We start from the raw sequence: 20,583 nt of genomic DNA, 5'->3' as shown, positions 1-20,583 counted from the left end.
TTTGAACCAAAAAGAAGACAAAATGCTCCATTCAGAACCAGTAGTTACAAATGGTTTTTAAGAAGTGTTACCATGGCCTTGCTTGCAGTTATGTCCTTGAATAACCATTTCTTAACTAAAATGACACAATTTTTGTAGCCAGTGATCCATGACTTTAAATATTTGGAAGGGCTATTGATTCACTGAACTGGAAGAAATTAAAGATGTTGAGGCATATTTTCAAAAGTAGATTTACATGTATTATAAATTACATTAGATCATGTGTATTCTTTTTTACTGTTTAAAAAAAAAAAGTGCATGTAATACAACATTCAATTTATTTGTAGTAACCTTAACTAAACATTGTTTAGATCAGCTACATGTGTAATATTACAAGAGATGTTAACATCTACAACATCTGCTCTTGTTCCTGTGTCATAGTCCTCTGGATGTACCTGTTTCTGGTTGTGGTAGTAATCCTCTCTCTAGGTAAATTGTCCATAAGACCAATCAGCAAATTATCCAGAAAACGCCATCAGTGCACGTGGTGACATTTGTGCCACTGGTGGTTTTGTTGCCATTTCAGTGGTCTAATTAAATTGGCAGTTTTCTCTTGTGCCCAGCATCATCATCTCCCTTCCTTTGGCACCTTAGCTCAAACCTTCTTCCTTTTAGCTGAATATCAAATGCATTATTGATTGTTCCTCTCCCACCCTCCTCACTTCCACTCCCCTCAACTCTAAACAAAATTATTTTTTTTTTTTTTGATTGGCAGTATCATCCAGACAAACAGCAGGCAGATGTGCCAGCAGGAGAAATGGAGGAGCGTGTGCAGAGGTTCATCGAAATTGATCAAGCGTGGAAAATTCTAGGGAACGAAGAGACAAAAAAAGAGTATGACCTGCAGCAGCGTGGTAGGTTCCTGCCAAGGAGTGCTGTAGTGGCAGCAGCTCTTTAAATAAGCAGGGTCTGGGAGTAGTAGTGAGATGGTATTTTAAAATGTTGTTTGTTGCTGAACCAAATGTTTCTTTCACTCTTGTCCTACTTTCTAACGTGGATCCATTATTTATAGCTTTCACTACACATACATTATCTAGTGAAAACATTGAATTACTTCCAACAAAACATTAGGTGGCGTTATTCCTAATAGTTTGAATATGGAATTTATACTAATTACAGACCTTAACTCTTTATTAAGGCAGCTTCATTATGTATTAACTTCTTAAGTCCAGGTCTTACACTCCATTTCACTGCAGTATTTTAGATATAGGTATTATTCAGTTTAGCGTTCAATGCGTATGGATTTATAAGCACTTCAGAATCATTAAGGCACATTCTGGTTGTGTGTGTTAAGGTAGCTTTCATAATTCATGCGTAGTCTAAACTAGTCTTTTTTTTAAAGCAGGTTTATAAATAATATTCCAATATAACACATTAACTAGGCAGCTCTAGCATGCATTTCTTTTTATACCTCTCAGAAAATAGCTTCTTAAAACAGTGACAGGCTGTTGTGAGAAAGAAAGGGGGGAAATGTAGGTCAGGTCTGTCACACATGGGCTACCATTACATGAAGTGATAGGCTGTCTTTCTGCTCTGGCCTCAGGATAGGAGTCCCTCAGCCTTCCATTAGAACCTTCAATAAATGTATATCCACCCTACATGTTAATGGGGGGAGTCAATAATAGTGTATTGCCTGTGGGGAAAACACTCAGTCGCACTCTGCAGTAACACACTCCGGTCCAGCATTGACGTGTAGCCACCACCACTTTTGAATGTGTCTGATAAAAGCCCACTGTCTCTGCAGCTTGTTATTGAATTCTCTTCCATTGTACATTGGCACACCATCAGACCTTTCTCTCTTGTGCTGATTTTTAACTCCCCTGCCGCTGCGGATACCAGAAGTTTGAGAGACAAAGGCTTAGTCATTCTGGTAGATATGCATCACTGCAGGATAAAAAGGGTGATATATAACTGTATATCCAGTATGAATTCTCTAGCTAAACAATCTTGTATTTCAGGCTTTGTGTGGATATTAGAAAAGGGAGTGGAAGGGGAAAAAAAAATAATGAAAAGATAGTTAAGAAGAAAGGAAAAAAATGGATTTTGTGCTAATTTCTGATATAAAGAGTATGATGGATCAAACTCAAATAACTTACCTCAAACTTATTTTTCAAATAGCGCATGTGATGCCAGAACAATGCTATTGTACTTCCAGCATTGCAGTATCAGCTGTCTGCCATTTTCATAAATTATATATGCATAGAAAAACTGAAATATGTAATACTAAGTTATAAGCCTTTTATGTATATAGCAAATTGTACCTAAAGTTTTAATATAGACCATAATGTTCTAATTTACTTGGATCAGGTTAATTCACTGAGGTAAAGAGAATTACATGAGGATTTAATAAACTATTTTGTTTACCCATGGTATTTAAGGATGTTGCTGTAGGTTAGTTTTCACAATTTTATTTTACAGTATTTTGAAGGCTATCTGTATTGACTGAGATTCTTTTGCATCCAGACAAGTTCTTCTAAAAGCCAACTCAAGAACGTTGGAGAGAGAGAGAAAGGGGGGGGGGGGGTAACAACAACAACAAAAAAAAAAACAGCAACAACACACAACTGTGTAAATAAAGAAAACTACACAGGTGTTTGGAAATAGTAATGTAATGGGATGGATATATTTTAACATAGAAGGTCCTATTCAAAGAGGATCCAATGCTTTAAACGAAGCCAGTCACATAACATGCATGTGCAGTGTCGATGCATTCTCTGCAGCATGTTCCCTAGCAGCAAAATGATGGTGAAATAAAATCTCGTTCTCTGAATGCCTGTCAAGTTGCTTCTGAAGTCATGATTCTAGACAAATTCATAGACACCACTGTAAAGGCTCACAGAAACAAAGGAACTGAGACAGCAGCTAAGGGGAATAGTGATGAGAGAGATAATACAGCAAGTTAGTAACACTGCGAAGCCAAGGAAGCAGCATGTGAAGGATGCCAGTGTGCATGTGTGTGTGGCTGCCAGTCAGGAAGAAGTTGTTTGCACTGTAGTCTTTTTCCCATTGCATAGATTTTTATTTGCATGTCCTTTGCAATGTTACATAAAATAGCTGTTAATTACTTAGCTCAGGAATTCAGTAGCCAGAGAAGTTCTGAGAAGCTTTAAACTCTGTGGTGCTATATGGTTTTTATTTTCTTTTTCTTTTTTGAGTCTTTGAGAATAATGAGCAAATGTGCTTTCTTATCTTAATACTGCACTTCTGTTAAAAGTATCACAATGGTCTTCGGGGGATGGAAAAAAGGTTGCATCACAGTTTACCTGTGGGCTTTTTTCCCTCAATAGATTTTCCATTCTTTGCTTGGTGTTCCGTTTTCAAAAGATGAATATACAGTTAAAGTCAAGTCTGACAATAATAATTACCAAATATTCTTTCATTGAGTTTAGCTTGGAAACAACTTGTTTTGCAGTTTGTCATGGCAGAAGTCATTTGAGCCCTGAAAGTACATGCTTGTGTCACAGTTTGAAAGCATAAAAAACTGTTTGCAGGAAATCACGGGTCATCCTTACCTGTCTCCTGCTCAAAGTTGGCACAGATCAGTTGCTCAGACCTTCTCCGGTCTAATTTGGTTACCTCTACGGACAGAGGTAACCAAACGGCTGATGGCAGCCGTGGAAAACACAAACTTGGCTTCTCCTTGTATGCTGTTTCCCAGCCTTTGACCATATGGGTAGTCGACCAGACTTAATCCTGTAAGTTAGCACTTCGTACCAGGGAGCCCCAAAACAGACAAAAGACATCAGATGCGATCTCAAAAGTGTTGAGTGGAATCACCCCCTTCACCTGCTGGCTGGCCTCTCCTCATTTCAGTACATGGTTGGCTTTTGCTGCAGGAGCACGCTGCTAACTTGTGTTGGACCTATTACCCACCAGAACCCCAAGGTTATCTTCTGGAAAACTGATAATTAGCCAGTTGTCTCCCAGACTATACTGGTGCGTTTTGTTTTTCCATCCCTATGGTGGGACTTTATCTGTGTTAAACCCTTTTGTGTTCCTGTCAGCCTATTTCCATATCCTGTCAAGGTCCCTATGAATAGCAGCCTTGCATCTTCTGTGGATTTTTGCTAACTTAATTAAATACAGAGAAACCATGTATCTAAACAATCACATAATTAAGATAAGGAATTTTACTAATTATTTTTATTTTTTTTCTATTAAAGATTGAATGAATAATAGGTCACAAGTAAAAATAATAAATTAGTGACTTTGATTAATTTCTGTCACTAGATGTAGCAAGTAAAGCAAAATTAATAATGAGACTGACCCTAGAATGAGTTGTTTGGTGTATTCTTTTGGGGTAGAGGTGGGAGAAATTTAAGAATGTAATGTTTTTTCCATCTATGGCTCCAGCAAGGTTCTATACTACATAATGTGTCTTCATACGTGATGATGGACAGAGGTGTCCATAAACAGCAAGTGTCACTAGGTTAGAGGATGTAATCACCACTGGATGTGTTCTCATCTGAACATGTACCTCCTTTTGATTTTCAATTTTTTGAATTACACTTGTAGAAAAATATTACAGATTCCATCATCTTACAGAGGAGTGGTTATAAATTAAGTGAAAAACTGAGCTAAAGAAAAGCTAGCTGCTACTGCTCTTGCTCCTTTCTCTTCTTCTTCTACTATAGGAAACTGAAGGGACTGTTTTGGAGATGGTTACTGTCCCTTTAATCTGCAATTCCCTCCTGGTATAAAGGGATGATACTGCATTAGACATAAAGATACCTTACGTAATTTGGTAAAACAAGATGCCAGAAGAATAGCTTATAAATCCACTGGAATAATAAGCCAGAAAAGAAAGACAAAAGCCTACAAAAACACATTTAATAGCTAACAGAAATGATAATAGAACACCTTGACTACCTTATTACAAGGGGAAAAAAATAACACAGTACATTTTAATTGTTTCTTGTTAAGAAAATTTCTTCTAAAACGTACGTATAGACCAAAGCTAAGCTGTTAGCATGGCTGTTAATTTGGCCCTTTCAGTGTGCTAGGTCATACTCCTTAGTGACATAACTATATATTCTTCTCTAGCCATGGATTTTATGGCTGTAGACCTCACCTCATGCTGGAACACAACCCTTTTACTGCAATTAACTTTGGAGTCGATTCTAATCTGCACTGGCTATAATTGAAGCTGGTTTTTGGACAAAATTTTTTTGTTATGAAAATTCTTTAAAAAAGTTTTTATAATTTCAGATTAAAGTATGCTAATTTTATTTTACATAGCAGACTCAAACTTCAGTTACTGTTTAAAAATACATGGACTATTAGAAAAAAAAAAAAGGAACTTCTGTAAATATCCAGGGTTTGAGTACTATGATGAATTTGCATTTGATAATACATAACTTTTGTAATGTTTTTTTCTTTTTAAATCAATCCTAAGAATATACAACAAATAGTTAGAAGAGTCTTTTGGGTACTGTGACCATCTTTACTATTACCATAAATTGTTAAAGGGGTTAAATTTCCATTTACTGTTTGCGACCCCCTTCCTACAACTCAGCCTTAAATAGCCCAAGAAATATTTATTGTATCCTCAAGTAAAACTTAAATACCTTTCCCCTTTTACAATTTCTGAATGACCCAGCAAGGGCTCTAGTAAAGCTTTACTGAACCATGCCGCTAATAGTTATTTAATGTTGTTCTGTAGCCTGAAAGAATCTCGGTAGATTTTTCCTTTTAATCTCTTTGAATTGCAGGCTCATAAACCTCTCTGATGAGTCTGCCAGTGTTTTCTTAGATCCTGCAGTTGAGACAATGGAGCTGCAGAATTCTTTTACCTCTTGTTGTCGGACAAATCCAATAGATGGCAAAATCAGGCAGGCTGTACTTCTTGTGATTTAAAACTTGTTTTTCAAGTTATGATAGATAATCAGGTCTGCACAATTTTCTGGATCTGTTCAGAAATGCATTTCAGAAAGTCTGTTCTACAGACTAAGCATGTATTGCATGTAAGTAAACCTGCTAAGCCTAACTCAGTACTGGTAACAATACTTAGTCTTAAGTAATGTTCTCATCCTGCAAGGGAATGACAATCAGACAGTGGTTTATTTCAGAGAATCACCACCAAGAGAGACGTGGCTCTAAGATGAGGAGTAACGATGTAGATAAAATAAGGAAGAGTGCAAGGAATATTAGAGTAACTAATGTACTCTGTGAAACCATTAGGTTTGTGGTTCTGCTTGTAAGTCCTCCAAATTCATATTGAGATATGCCTCTGTTGAAATAGTAAGCCAGATCTATTTGTGCTGTCCTAAGGTATTTTAGATTCAATAGTGTATTGAATCTGAGAATGAGAAAATAAAACAGCTATGTTCAACTCAGAAAGTAAGTTTCTCCAGCTTGATGCAAACAAGCAAATAATTGCAGCATACAAAATGGAATGACTGAGAGATTACTGGATTGTGTGAAGTTTGGAGACGTATTCAAGTTGAGAGTACTAATTGAAAATTTGAGATAACCAGTGAGTCTACTCAGAGTTGGAATAACCGTCTCAGTTCAGTTAGGGAATGTTATAAGCAATGATTTTTTTTCTGTTGATAATTTTTAATTACTATTGCACTAATGAAATGGAAAGTTTGGTTGAAATTCTGTTCGCTGGGCTTTGTACTGTGCTATATTTGGAATATGAAAGAGGACAGATTATTCCTTAGCTTTCTTCTTCATTACTTGATGAGAAACTTTACTCAGAAAGCATGGTAACCTTGTGGATTTGCATCTCATCAGTTCATGGTGGCATATGGCCCATCTGGTCATAGGAAGACATGTCCTAGACCTCTATCTCCAATCCTATAAAGTTTCTTTTAAGTTAGATCCCGCTTCATGAATGCCAAATAGAACAGCCTGATCTCTTTTTAATTCAACTTTTTGCTACCTATAAATGAAGCTTAAGAACATGGATTCTTCCTACCACCTAAGAGACCATTTTTCTTTGTGATTTTTTTCTCCTAAGCACTCAAGAAAACCAAACAACAAAACAAAACACAAAAGTGAAATAGGAAGTGTTTGCATTTTGCATACTGTCATTGTAATTTCAGTACTGTTTATTTCCACTGCAGTGGGGAAACCTGAAGGAAGGAAGGTAGCTAGGTAGACCTCAGTTTGATCACTGTGGTGTTTTTTTCTTCCTAAAAAAAAGAGGAGGAGAAATCTTCACTTCACACAAGGCCTGCTGTAAAAGAGGCATACTTTTTTTAATCTTCTTTAAAACTAATTTAGATGAAATTCACTCTTAAGGATCTATAGCATATGTTTCAGTTGCAATTAAAATAGATAGCAGTTTGGTTGCTGAATAAAGCCTGGAACTTTTTGATATTAAAAAAAAAAAAAAAGTTGTTTCAATTGAAACAAAATTGTTAGTGGTATTTCTGAAAGGTTTACAAATGTTAATGTCCTAATGATATTATTTGAATTCTGTCTGCACTGTGTTCTTAAATAGATTAAACTCCTGCTTCTTGGCTAGTATCATATCTGTCAGTATAGCAGTGTACAAAATGTGCTGTCTCGCAGGTTTTATTTTCATACAGACATATATATATATATACGTATTTTTTTACATTGAATGACAACTGAATAAAATTCATACAAATTCTGGGAGCAGGAGCTGAACCCTAATCACCAAACTATAGATACGTGATCTCTGTGTTGTGCCCTCTTTGTTCTGGTCAATTTCTTTTCATAGTGACAATTTGCATAGAAAGAGGAGACCATTCTTACCTGGATAATGCTGTATCCAAGGAGATGCACATAAAACCTCTAAAATCATGGCTAGAAGAGGTAGCTGTGAAGTCCCCTTCTTTATCCTCTTCAGTCCAGGGTAAAGACCAGTTGCATAGTAGAAGCTGGAAACCCTTTAGAAGAATACCTTACAATCTAGTGGTTGGGTAGAGCAATCTCGTGGGAACTAAGAAAAGCTATAATCTGTAACTCCGACTTTTCCAGCAAGTGCTCAACAAGTAGTTCTAAAGAACAAGTTCTTTCGCTGCCATCTTACTTTTCATAGAAAGCAGTTGATAACATTGTGTTTTGTAGTAAACTTCATGTTATTAAACAAGAAAACTCACTTAAAAAATTAGTTATCATAGGGAAGGGGCTACTTTCTCAATAACAACTGCATTTAAACCTGAAATAAGCACTAAGCCACTGAGTCTTGCCAAATCAGACATTTCTGTGTATGTGCTGAAGTTTAGCTTTCAGGCATTCCTGGTTCTCTAAGAAACTACAGCGTTTGTGGATTTGGCACTTCAGGTATCAGGCAGCATTTGGGAAGTTTGGTGAAGTAGGTTATCGGATTTGTTTCTAATATTACCACATACAATTTTGAGCAAAATCTGACATTGTTAACCTGGTGTGAACCATGGACATTAAATGTGAATATGCTGATAAATTACAAAAGTCAATTTGTATTTATATTGCATAATTAGCATTTGGCAATTTGAATTGAATTACACACTTTTTATTTTCATGCTGTGTTCAATGTTGGAAGAATCTAGGGGTTCGAATGGCAATAGATGTTAGGTGTGCAGACGAGAACTGACATTCTTTCTGTATCGAGAGTCTCTTCGTTATAAAAAGAACACTAGGACTAATCTTCCCCTAAAAGTGTTCTTTGTTTATCTTTTGTTAGGTATATAATTTTCCAGGAATCTTAGTGTTCGTCTAATAGGGAACCTGAACATCTATTTTGTGCTCATTTAGAGGTTCTTATTTGGCCTCTCCTTTCAAAAGGAGAATGGACTGCATAGGGAGATGGTGAAAACCTGCCTGGATGTGGTCCTGGGCAACCTACTGTAGCTGGCCCTGCTTGTGCGAGCTGGCCTTTCTTGTGCAGCTCGGGAGCTAGGTGATCTAGCCAAGTCCTTTCCAACCTCCACCGTTCTGTGATTCTGTGGAAAGTAGAGGTAAACACACCCATAGTTAGAGCTTGTGGAAGCCTAGTTACAGCTAGGCTTTTTAAGGGTGTTCATATCAAAACAAAAGTTTGGCCCTAATTTCATGTAATCATTGGGATATGTATGAAAGAACTGTTTCCAGTAGTGCTCTAATTTCAGTAACACATCTTCACCATTCACTTCTCCTTACTTCAGCAGAGATGGAAATTTTAGAGAACTGCTTTTTTCACTGATTATAAGGGCTAGATTTAACTCTCGTAGGGACCAGATTTACTGCTAAGTATAAAAAAGTGCAAACTTAGCAGAACAAAATAAGAACTTATATATTACCTGAGCTGAACATTTGTCACCATTTTCTTTATAGAAGATAATCTGACAAAAGAATGGCCACTACATGCACAGGTTTATCTTGAGGATATGTCCTGGAATGAAGGTGAGTGCTGCCTTGTTCTCAATGCCTTTCATTGTCATTTGAAATGCTTTCTGTTTCTTCTGTGTCTCATACCATTATGTTGTCTTATTTTACTTTTAACCTTTCCTCTCCCCTTATTTATATTTTCCTGAGATCTAGTTGCTCTGTTCTCCGTGGTCACCTGCTATATTTCTATTTCTGTTAGTTCCAGTCAATACTATATTCCGAAAGTCTACTGAAAATAGCACTGTTGAGTTGGAATTGGGACTTGCCTTTGTGATACTTGTTTTGCATTCCCTCTTTTTCTTTTTTCCTCCTCCTTCTCTTCTCTTTGGGCATGGAGAATTTGCAGGACCACTTTTCACCTACGTCTCGCTTTGTAGAGTGAATTCACCTTTCTGGATTCTCCCAGAACATCTCATGCATCTTCTTGTTCTTTCTGTGATTGCGGAGTTGACTTTTTTTCTACCCGATTTTTCTACCTGACAGTGTGTTACTTCTCTCCTTCATGTTACTCTAGTTTTTATCATTTACTTGCTTTTTGGAGTAATGGCTGATTTATTTTTTCTTAATGTTTTTTGTTGTTGTTAAGTAAGGAAAAATGCTTTTGTTTCTTCTGTTTTACGTTTCTTTTGAGTTAGGAGTTTGTTCTGGAATCATGTTTGACATCTGTATGACTAACACTGCCCAATTTGTTCTTAATTGTTCTCTAAAGATTTTGGTACTTTGTCAGAATCAAGCTCTCATTCTCAAGTATTCACTGATGTAGCCCTTTTAATATGTGTCTGTTTCACTGACATGCTCCTTTTTATTATTTTCTCTTTAAAAGAGAGTACACTGACCCTGGCTGTTTGGCATTAAGATTGTCTCACAGTCACAGGAAAAAAAAACTTTAAGAATATACCTATTGCTTGGACAACAAACGGTAACATAGATATTGACAATCACAATCCAGCAGTGAGAGGTCACACACAAATTGTTTTCTTTTCAAGAGCAGCTCTGTGAAGAATAATCCAAAATAAATTCTTGATTCATCGTGAGCACTAAAGGGTTTTTTTGTTTTTTTTTGTTTTTTTGGCAGATGAACGATGTTACACTCTTTCATGTCGATGTGGTGGGAATTATGCAGTCTCCGAGAGTGAAACCAAAGATGTATCTTTGGTTTGTTGTGACACATGTTCACTTGTTATTGAGATCCTTCAATGATTGTTCCATCATGCACATTGAGTTACGAACTTTAAAAACGTTGGACAAACAGGACAGTATCCTCTAAGGGATGTATGTTAAAGAAAAGGGGGATGCTGCAAGAACAAGTTCAGGCAGGAATTAAGAGAGGAAATATGCCTATTTACTTATTTATTAACATAACTCTGAGGATATGGTGCTTGTTGTTTTTTTTAATTTCTTTTTCAACTAAAGAACAATTTATTAAAAAAGAACCAGAACGCTGTTTTGTATAACTGGACTGTATCTCATGATCTAAATGACCTTTCTTTCCCAGCAACCAGCAAAGTAGCTTCTTTCAGTCTATCGGCTGCAGGTTGGGCCCTACCTCTTAAGTTAAATCTTTTTGAAGGCTCAGGTGACAAAATTTAATCAGGAGGCATACATATGAGAATGCTTTGAACATAATGAGTAATAAAGCACGTTAATGGGAAAAAGGAACGTTTTCTATTTCTGTGCTAAATATTTTAGTCACCTTTAAAATCTTTAAAGGACTAAGCCTTAGAAAGAGGTGACAGAGTTGCAGATCTAGCAGGCACTGTACCACGTAGCAGGTACACTGCCGATTCACTGTACTATACAGTGCATCTACATTAACTTTTCAATTTGGACCAGTAGTATACTTTAGAATTGACTTCATCCATCGTCTGAATGAATACAGTCTTTATTCCATAGATGAAAACTAACCAGGAATTTGTGCTTTGATCCCTGCTGGAAATATACCGGCTCAAACTAGTTGAAGAAAACCCTACAAACCACATTTGAGTAAATGGGCAGCAGATCCTGAAGCCAGTTGTTACTCTTCTGTTTCAATCCTAGTGTGCCACAATACTTATGAAGGTAGATATAACCTAAGTGTGTTTCTAGATGTGTGATCATAGTGCATTGCCACCTTCATCCCTTGTTGTCAGTCAGTGTAAACTTTGTTTTGTAGGAAAATACAAAACTTCAAATAAATCCAAGCACTTACTGTGAATAGCCAGAGGAAACAGAGTAAGAGGCATGTCATTTTTGATGATGGCAGCGGTGTATCATTCCTGATTTCAAGGTAGTTGTAATCTCAGAAAGAGACATCTTTGTCAAGTAATACTTGTGTCTATTCTAAATAAAAATAACTCAATTTATTTCAGTATAAAATAATATGGAAGCTGGCAATAGACACTTCATTCTTTTAATCATCAAGAAATCTATGGCCATTGGGGCTTGCACGTAGAAATCCAAAGTCATTCAGAGGCCATATCTGTAAAATGAAGTAACAGGAAATTTTAATCCCAACCCAGAGTTCAATATTTTCATTTGTTAATGTTATAAGCTTTTCATAAACTGCACCATTTTTCAGCTTTTTGATTGGGAGGCTATAGCACAAGCATTGAAACTTCTCCTACTTATATGTTTTCTTTACTAGCATTAATATATATTGCATATGAGGAGGAATCCTAATTCTATAGCAGCTGTAGACAACACTAATTTATATAAGTAATTCAGTGCAAACACTAAACTGTGGGGGGAAAAAATCTAAGGATTTATAGGTAAGCTTATACCATACAAATGGGTATAAAGGAGGAGTATGCCTGCCTATGTCAGGGGGTTTCAACCAAGGGGGCTCCTCTGAGAATGGGATAAAGGGAAAGAGCACAGATCATGATCCAAGTACAAGCACAAGTGTCAGAGCGTGATGCTCAACAGTAAGAACGAACTTTCTCTCCAGAAGTTAACCACGTAGCTGTTCATACTACTGAACGCTCCCAGGGGTACTTTCCTCTGAACATTCACTAATTACATGTAGGCTGGCCTTAGATGCAAAACAAAAATGAATAAATAAATAGGCAATGGAGGACATTCTTTAACACCTTGTCTCCCTTGAGCACAAGGGCATCAGCAGGGAAAGAAATGATGCTGAAGAATGAACGCCCGTCAGTGGCTCTAAGCCTATAAAAATCCCATGCCCCCCGCTCAAGATGAAGTGACCTAGACAAAGGAAGATGATGTGCTACGCTGTTCCAAAAGGATCTGCTGGTATGGTGTTTATCTTGCTCATTTTTCCTTAGAATTTGATCCTATAGAAGGTATGCAGTCACCTTCCAGGAACAGCAAATTCCTCTTGAACTGAAGTTACAGGACATCCACAGCACAGAAAGAGCCTTTCTGCTTTCTGTGTGGAGTAAAAAAAGTGATTTTCTCAGCTTGCAAGAGGAAGCTTGTGCCAACGTTCAGTATTTCAGTCTCCATGACTGCTCCTGAGTGGTAAAAAAAGAGGCAAAGGCCAGTAAGAATGGGAGACTGAGAAGCAAGAGACAGCATCTACTTGGAGCTAGACTGGTACAATGTGCTGCTAGAAGTTTCCGAGACTTGTGTTCATCAGGCCCCTTCTAGCACTGTGGTAAGTTACAGCAATCAGTTGGATTGTACCTAGGCCCTTGGGAAGATAAAAGGATGAGTGAGTTAATTGCAGGACCTCAAGCTCTCTGGATCTGGAAAAGACTCAAAGACCTCTTGAGCAAGTATCTTTGAATATACACGTCCTTTTTTTGCAAATGCACTTAAGGAAGAGCAGGAGCAATGTTTGCTGACACACAGAAATACACATATGGCTCTACATGCATACTAACAGTGAGCTATTTTAAGTTCCAGAGAAGAATATAGTGTTACGAAACAAAAACGGAAGAATATTTGTGGTCTTGGCTAGAAGTAAAGCTACAGAATTCAAGGTTCTGCTGCAGCAGGGTAGGTGTCAAGTCTTTCTTTGGCCTCAAAGGAAAACAGGAGTAAAAGGAAATAGGAATATTCCATGAAATGCAAGCTGATCTGAGTAAATGCCCAGAGGAGGGAGTTTCTTAGGCCATTTGCTACTACACAACTAATTTGAGGCTATTTAAATCACACCGTCTGCAACTTGACCTTCTTTCAGTGACAGTAATCAGATGTTTTATATAGTGTTTTGACTATCTGGTTTCAAATTCATCACAGTATTCTTAGCGGTGGATTTAGAATGAAAATGTTTTATCTAGTTTGCATGCAGGAGGGAATCTGAGAAACTACTTAGAGTGTTTGTTCCATCTTCTTTTTATGTGGAACAAAGACATGCCATTTTGTGTAATAATTCCCAAGTCTTCAACTTATGACAGAAGTTGACTCTGACTTGGTGGTTCAAACTGGCTAGTCCAATTAGCGGCTGTTTCCTTTTGCCCTCTTTGGTTTGGCCTACATCGATCTGATCTGATGGATGGGGCATAAATGGGGCTAACTAGCTCTTTTGAAGACACTTGCTCGGTAGGTCTATTTCTGACATGAAGCGTATGTCCAGGGAATGCACAGAATATCCTACTTAGGACAGGATGAAGCGTGAGCTCTAACAAAGCGGGGAGTCCTCCCCTCAGTGGGGTTCTACTGAATTGGCAGATTCTTATATTTCAGAGGTCTTTTTATGGTATGAGCTTGGCTATCTAAGTGGCAGCTGATGTGCGTGCAGGGAGAAAAAGGGGGAAGCATTCAAATATCATTACTTCTGTATGGGTTAAAAACTGGTGCAACAACATTGAGAATTTTAGGTCTAAACTTCACAGGTAAACGTTAATTCTTTATGAAGTTTATCTATGTTTTGCCAAGAACAGATTGCCTAAACAAATGTAATACATACTCTCTTCTGTTGAAATCCCTTACTTCCAAGTTAGATTGGCAACAACTCTCTTGTTAATAGTTCTCTGCATCAGTTAATAAAAATGTAATTTAGGATTCAAAGGCACTGTTGTATCTGCTTCTCCTAACTCCAGTGTAAGAGAAAACCATGTAAGGTTTGATTTTCAAGACAGTAGGAGATTTTTCATGAAAGAGAAGCCAAGCCTCTCACAGACTACATTTTAAAAATGGTTTTCTTGGCCAGTGGTCTACTCGTTAACTACCCCCACATAGAAAAGCTGTATTCTGCAGCCTTTCATTGTAATGATTGATAGCAACATACAACAGCTAGATACTGTAATCTGATGTGAATTAGCATAAACAACTCAAACTGTAAACAATCTTTTGAAAAATAGTAATTTTTTGCTCTTGTAGGTACCATATCTCATTAGAAATGAGATCTCAAAAAAATAAAAAAGAGATCTCAAAATAAAAAGGTAATTTTTAAAATAAATCTCATTAAAATATTAATAATCACTAGCCTATGCACCATCATAAAATAACTGCTATAAAATATGGTTTAAAAAACTATTTTGATGAAAGATCAACTGATGGCATACCATCTTTTTAAAAGATGATATTCTGCAGTTCTAAAGTACTTCTTCAATATGTAACATCTGTAGTGTAAATTCCATTCATTTTTAGAAGCTTATTGCTTCCTCAGCTTAGAGGTCAGTCCTGTCAGTCACCTCATTAAAGTCTTTCAAACATCTTGCTTGGTAGGGTACAAGCTGAATGCAAATCTATCGCTGTGGAGGTATACTGTGAAAAATTATGGCTGTCCACATTCTTAGATCATTCATATGTACATTATTTGCTAACAGTCTCCTTAAAGTAGTAAACACCATTTTTCCAGTCCTAACCCATCAATTACAGGTGGTGTTTTAGTTTTTGTTTATTTTTATGATTAATACCAGATTCCAGTTAAAAGGGCTGTCAGTATATTAGCATGATCTGTATTCTACCAGTTAATAATCCAAGCTAAAACTTGACTCTCATAGAAATAGCTCTATTTAGAATTAGCATTTTTAGCTCTGGTGTACGCAGTACAGCAAACAATACAGAGATGGAACAAGAAACCCTCAGTGAACACTAGGGTAGAATTCAAAGCAAATGTTATCCGTAAGGACCAGAGGTCAGGCAAAACTTAGTGGTGGTAAGGGGGACATATTATTTCAGGTTTAATAAGCAATTAGTGATAATGGTCAGGAGATGCAAGATTGAGTTTTGTTGTTGTTTGGTTGGTTGGTTTGAAAAGTCTAAAGTTGTGTTCCTAAAAACTATTAACAGATCTTTCTAATTTAATAAAGTTTCTATATTTGATCTCCTTTGTGCGTGTAATACAGCTGTGCTAAATTAAACTTATGGTTGTGTTTCAATATATGGAGAACAGTTTTTAAAGCCATTTTTCATTGTTCTGAGTGTCTCCACTTTAGCTTTTGAAAAGCTGGTACATAACTCTATACATTCTCCCTTGTTTCTTAGATAAAACTTCTTATGGAGAGGAAGTTGCCTTAGCTTCTTTTTGGTAAATGAGTAAATTAATAATGCAGATAATATGAAAAGGTAATTTAATATGAAATAAAGCTGTAGAATTACTGGAACAGGAGAAGGAGCCATGGAGGTTTATACAATACAGTGCTAATCAAAGCTTTTTTGTTTTTGTTTTAATAAAGAAGTGGAGGACAATTGCAGTAGCACAGATTTGACTTTACCGTTAAGGATTTTTCACACATTAAAAAGCAGCAAGGCCAGTGCACACGTCTAAATTGTGTTTGCAAGTCCTAGAACCATAACATTTTCTTCCATCTTTGTTTTTTCCACTATGGAACTGGATTTCTCAAATTACAATAACAGTGAAATATGAAGCTGCCCTTTTCTACCATTTTGCAAAAGCAAGAATCAAGGTAAGGATGCAGTGTATTTTTCATGCAGTGGTCTATGTTTGTGTAAGGTTTTGATTTGCTTGCGAAATAATTCGGTTTTCAGAGGCATTGACTGCTCAAAGAATGGTTTTCAAGAAAAAAAGACTAATTTTGCCTCAAAAATTCTCACTAAACATTGACCAAAATGTTGTTGAAATATCATTTGACGGAAGTGTCTTATGTGTTTGAGCTCTCTTTCACATTTGCTTTGGCTAGACAGTTAAGGCAGCAAATGCTAATGCCTAACATACAGGCATTACAAATGTATTAATGCAAATATTTTTGGTACTGTAAATACCTTAAAACAAATGCGTCCTCTTATCAGTCCGTAAGGAACAGGTCCATAGCACCTGGAATCAGTAGAATTCCTGAGATTATCACCTTCTAACCAAACGTGTCCTTTAGGCACCTATGATAAAGCAGGATTGAATTGAAATGTAATAGGAAAACAGAATAAAATGGTATTAAGCATTGTTTGCCTTATATTGCCTTATATTGCCTAATTTCTGTATACTATATTTCATGACTGTATAATGAACTAATTTTTTATTGAATCTAGTAAGACACAGTGCCAGGTTTGGAGGGATGAGAGGGAGTGCTCCAAAGTATCTGTTTTATCATGTGCTCATAAAACAATGGTTTGCAACAAAAAATCTAAAATGAAGATGTAAGAGGTTAGACCAATGTGACAGGGTCATTAATTTAATAGACTTCAAAAGAGGTCATTAGGATGTTGACTGAAAATCTGCCCTCCTGTCGCAGTAACAGCATGAACAGGGCAGCCACACACTCATCAACATCCTGGGGCCAGCACCAAGGCTAGACCTGTTAGTAGATTCATGATGAACTAACTGGTAATTGATTGTGACATCAATTACGAATAATCTCATCATTTTATCGGAGTAGGCTTGTCAAAGTTCTAATTAAGATCACAGTTCATTCTATGTGCAGGCAGAATCCACAACACATTATATTGCAATAATGATGATCACAAAACAGCAAATCCCTTTTTATAATTTGAAAATTAATGACGGTGACCTTATACTATACGACAAAGACCTTTCATTACCTATATATATTATGCATTAACTATATTACATACCGTAGATTCATGGCATTCACTGACTAAATCACTGACAAAATGAGGAATAGCAACATGGCTGTATTAGTTAAATAAGAGTGCAAAGCTTTTTTAAGTGAAAAAGTTGCTACTGTGTATCTTAAGATTTCTGCTTGGAATATATGACACTTCTGACTGAAGAAAAAAATATATAGATAACCTCTTACAGGTTACCAAGTAAAATGTTTAGTAATTGTCCTTCTAGTCTGTTTTTGTTTTGAAAATTCTAAAGCAGGCCGAAAAATGCAAGTAGTAACATACTCTCAATCTAGGTAACACTTAACATGGACTCTAAGGCAATATACATTTTTTCTAAAACCAAATACAGAGTTGAAAGGTTACTATTCCACAAATTCAGAACAACAAATAGAGAAACAAAAATAAAATAAATCCCAGATTTCAAACAAAACTCAGTCTGAGCAGTGTAAACATTAATATTTTAGAAACAAGACCCACGGACTCATAAATACAGTAGTTTACTTACACAGAATTCTAGGATAACAGACCAAACAGAAAAAAACACCACTGTAGTGTGTAGTCCTGGCTGTTACCAGACCAGGAACCAAGAGTGGCAACCTACCCAACTGTCCTTCTGTTGAGCCGTGGCAAACGTATAACATCCAGGTGAAGAACCAATAGTTTGTCTCTAACACTAGCAAAAAGAACTGCTCATCATGGAAAGCAGCCGGGAGCCTGCCCATCATCTCCCAGCTGTCCAGGGTAGGTGTACTAGGCACGTCAGAGGGTACATCCCTGCCTACTCCTTTTAGAATCTGTATGTGGAGCTGTTGGCAAGGAATACGTCTAAACCCTTTTGAAACCTGCTTTACCTTTGTTACTGCGTAGGCTTATCAGATTTCAGTAGTTAAAGGGGTCATTTAAACAGGATCAAGGTCTCTTTTCTCGGGTAGATAATGATAGGACAAGGGGAATGGTCTTAAATGAACAGAGAATGAATTTAGATTAGCTATTAGGAAGCAGTTCTTCACTGTAAGGGTAGGGAGGCACTGGAACAGGTTCCCTAGAGGAGCTGTGGATGCCTCATTCCTGGAGGTGTTCAAGGCCAGGTTGGATGGGGCCTTGGCCAACCTGATCTAGTGGGTGGCATCCCTGCCTATGGCAGGGGTTTGGGACTGGGTGATCTTTAAGGTCCCTTCCAACCCAAGCCATTCTACAATTTCTGGCACATGCATGGGAGAGTTTTCTCTTGGAAGACCAGTTGGTTTCAGCCAGATGACTTTTGCCGCCCTCCTAGTATCAGTGTTGGAACTGGAAAGGTTTGGTTGATTTGCCCACTATTAGGCAGCCTTAAGGGACCCTAACTATGTTAGCAGGACAAAAAGTTCTGTTTACAGCTATTATATCCCAACTTGCAGGTTGGTGGATGGCTTCCCTGGGACAATGAGAAAGACTCTTGGCTCTCCTCCTTTCTTCCTCTTATCTCAGATAAGGATGTCCAAAGTAATTTCGTACCTCTCAACTGAGTATAACAAGAACTCTCTTTTTCTGTAGGAGATGCAAATCAAACCTGACTAATTTTTAATGGCTAATTAAAAGCTGCAACCTGCCAAGCATCTCAAAGTTCTCTGTAGTACCATTTTCTGCATGTCAGAGCTAACAGAAGTCTATCAAAAAACTACGTTTAGGGCTGTCGTTAACATGCACCTCAAAGAAAATATACCAGGACATAGAAACCATGTTGCTGCTACCTAGCCAGCCTTGACGTAGGAAACAGATTCATCATGAAAAATTAATACATGCATAGATCTTTTTTAAAATAAAATGCAATATTATTTTAAATATAATTATTATGATCCCACTGAAGAGCAATGAGATTGAACTATAGCATCAAAAGGGAGGCATAACATTTTTTAAAGTATTTGAACTGTTGGACTGTAAAGGAATACCTAATACATCTTCCCCCCTACAAGAATAAACCTGCTAAAGGATGTGTAGTAGCGATGCATGAACAAAACTAAGTCCACAAATGCAGAGCTGGCATCATCAGCCATTGTAATTTAAAAACAATCTAAGGGAAAAGGCAAAGGATTCTACCCAAGCAACATTACAAACAAAATTACTAACAAGAAATCAATTAAAAAACCAGTAATATGCAGGTTCAAATGACCTGCATAGCACATGCATTTCAGTGTGTTGGGAGCTAACATTTTGGTAGGTCTCTTGAGAACCCATTTAGCCCATTTAGAACGTCCAGCAGCAATTGTTAGGTCAACTGGATATTCATCTTCACCATGCCCACCAGAAGCATTCACTGTGCCCACATCCTACACAAGGGTTGCTTTTCAGATGCACACTGCGATGTAAAGCAGCATTCTGACCTTTCCAGGGCAATGTCTCCTGCCCAGCACCTCCCAGAATTACAAGTCACACGTCAAACTACTGTCATTTTGAAGGACTGTCTATATCAGCAAATACATAGAAAGGAGAAACATGAATTACTACAAAAGGAAGATTTTTTTAAATGAAACAAAGAAGCAAAGGCTTCACGTTTCTGAAAACACATCACGTCTTGCAAAACGTTACTGCTTTACACACAGAACACTACCAGCCTCCCTTCTACTGAACTGGTTCTCGTGCTTTCTCTCTTTCCCTGATTCATAAGCAGGACGTGAAGCTCATCTGTTACCATGTGAAAGAAATAAGGACTTCATAATGCAACAGAATCTAACCATTTACAGACCTTCTCATCTGTCTTACATACTCCTAAAGCATTAACAAAAAATAAAAATGCTTTTGCCACCTGTGGCATATCACTCACTACTTCTAATACTACTAATAATTACTAAGAATTTGTTGTCTAAACAAAATGTTCACAGTTTGCGTTCCAGCTAGAATATATGCAATAATGTATGCTCCTATATCCTGAAATTCACCGCTCCTGGTAACTATGTTCTCCATGGAAAGGACCCTATACCTCTAAATGTGTCATAAAGAGTATTGTCACAATGTATGATTCATCTAGAAATAATACAGTATAATACCTTTGTATAGTGCTTGTCCATCATCTAGGCACTTCACTACAACCTAGAATTAAGACAAGCAGTAAAAATCACACAAATTACACGAAAATGTTAAACCAAATACTGGTGACAGGCCATAATTATTAATTTAAAAAAAAAAAAAAAAAAAGCTGTTTACACTCCCTTTGAAGTAAAGGCTAATATGCACCAAGCTATTTCTGGACCACGTCACTGATTTCATTGGGACTATTCACATTGAACAAAGTTAATTCTGAGTATCAGCCTTGGTAGAAGCAGGATCTGC

General features: G+C 37.0%; 2 protein-coding genes across 3 annotated transcripts in view; one reads left to right on the top strand and one right to left on the bottom strand.

The window, feature by feature from the left end:
- The window catches only part of DNAJC24 (DnaJ heat shock protein family (Hsp40) member C24), a 34,330-nt gene extending 22,590 nt beyond the window's left edge, over window positions 1–11,740 (top strand). Inside the window, exons 2-4 of the mRNA XM_084287426.1 lie at window positions 755–893; window positions 9,307–9,375; window positions 10,436–11,740. Coding sequence (XP_084143552.1) covers window positions 755–893; window positions 9,307–9,375; window positions 10,436–10,560 — 333 coding nt within the window. The 3' untranslated portion in view covers window positions 10,561–11,740. The remainder of the gene's footprint in view (window positions 1–754; window positions 894–9,306; window positions 9,376–10,435) is intronic.
- The window catches only part of IMMP1L (inner mitochondrial membrane peptidase subunit 1), a 33,071-nt gene continuing 24,223 nt past the window's right edge, over window positions 11,736–20,583 (bottom strand). For both annotated transcript variants that reach the window (XM_084287424.1, XM_084287425.1), the window contains exons 5-6: window positions 16,477–16,587; window positions 11,736–11,818 (exon numbers count right to left, since the gene is read on the bottom strand). In XM_084287424.1, coding sequence (XP_084143550.1) covers window positions 11,750–11,818; window positions 16,477–16,587 — 180 coding nt within the window. In that variant the 3' untranslated portion in view covers window positions 11,736–11,749. The remainder of the gene's footprint in view (window positions 11,819–16,476; window positions 16,588–20,583) is intronic.

The sequence above is a fragment of the Netta rufina genome, assembly GCF_964035555.1.
Source record: "Netta rufina genome assembly, chromosome: 5".
NCBI lineage: Eukaryota > Metazoa > Chordata > Aves > Anseriformes > Anatidae > Netta > Netta rufina.
Note: the sequence above shows the minus strand (reverse complement) of the source record. Positions and strands in the feature narration are given on the sequence as shown.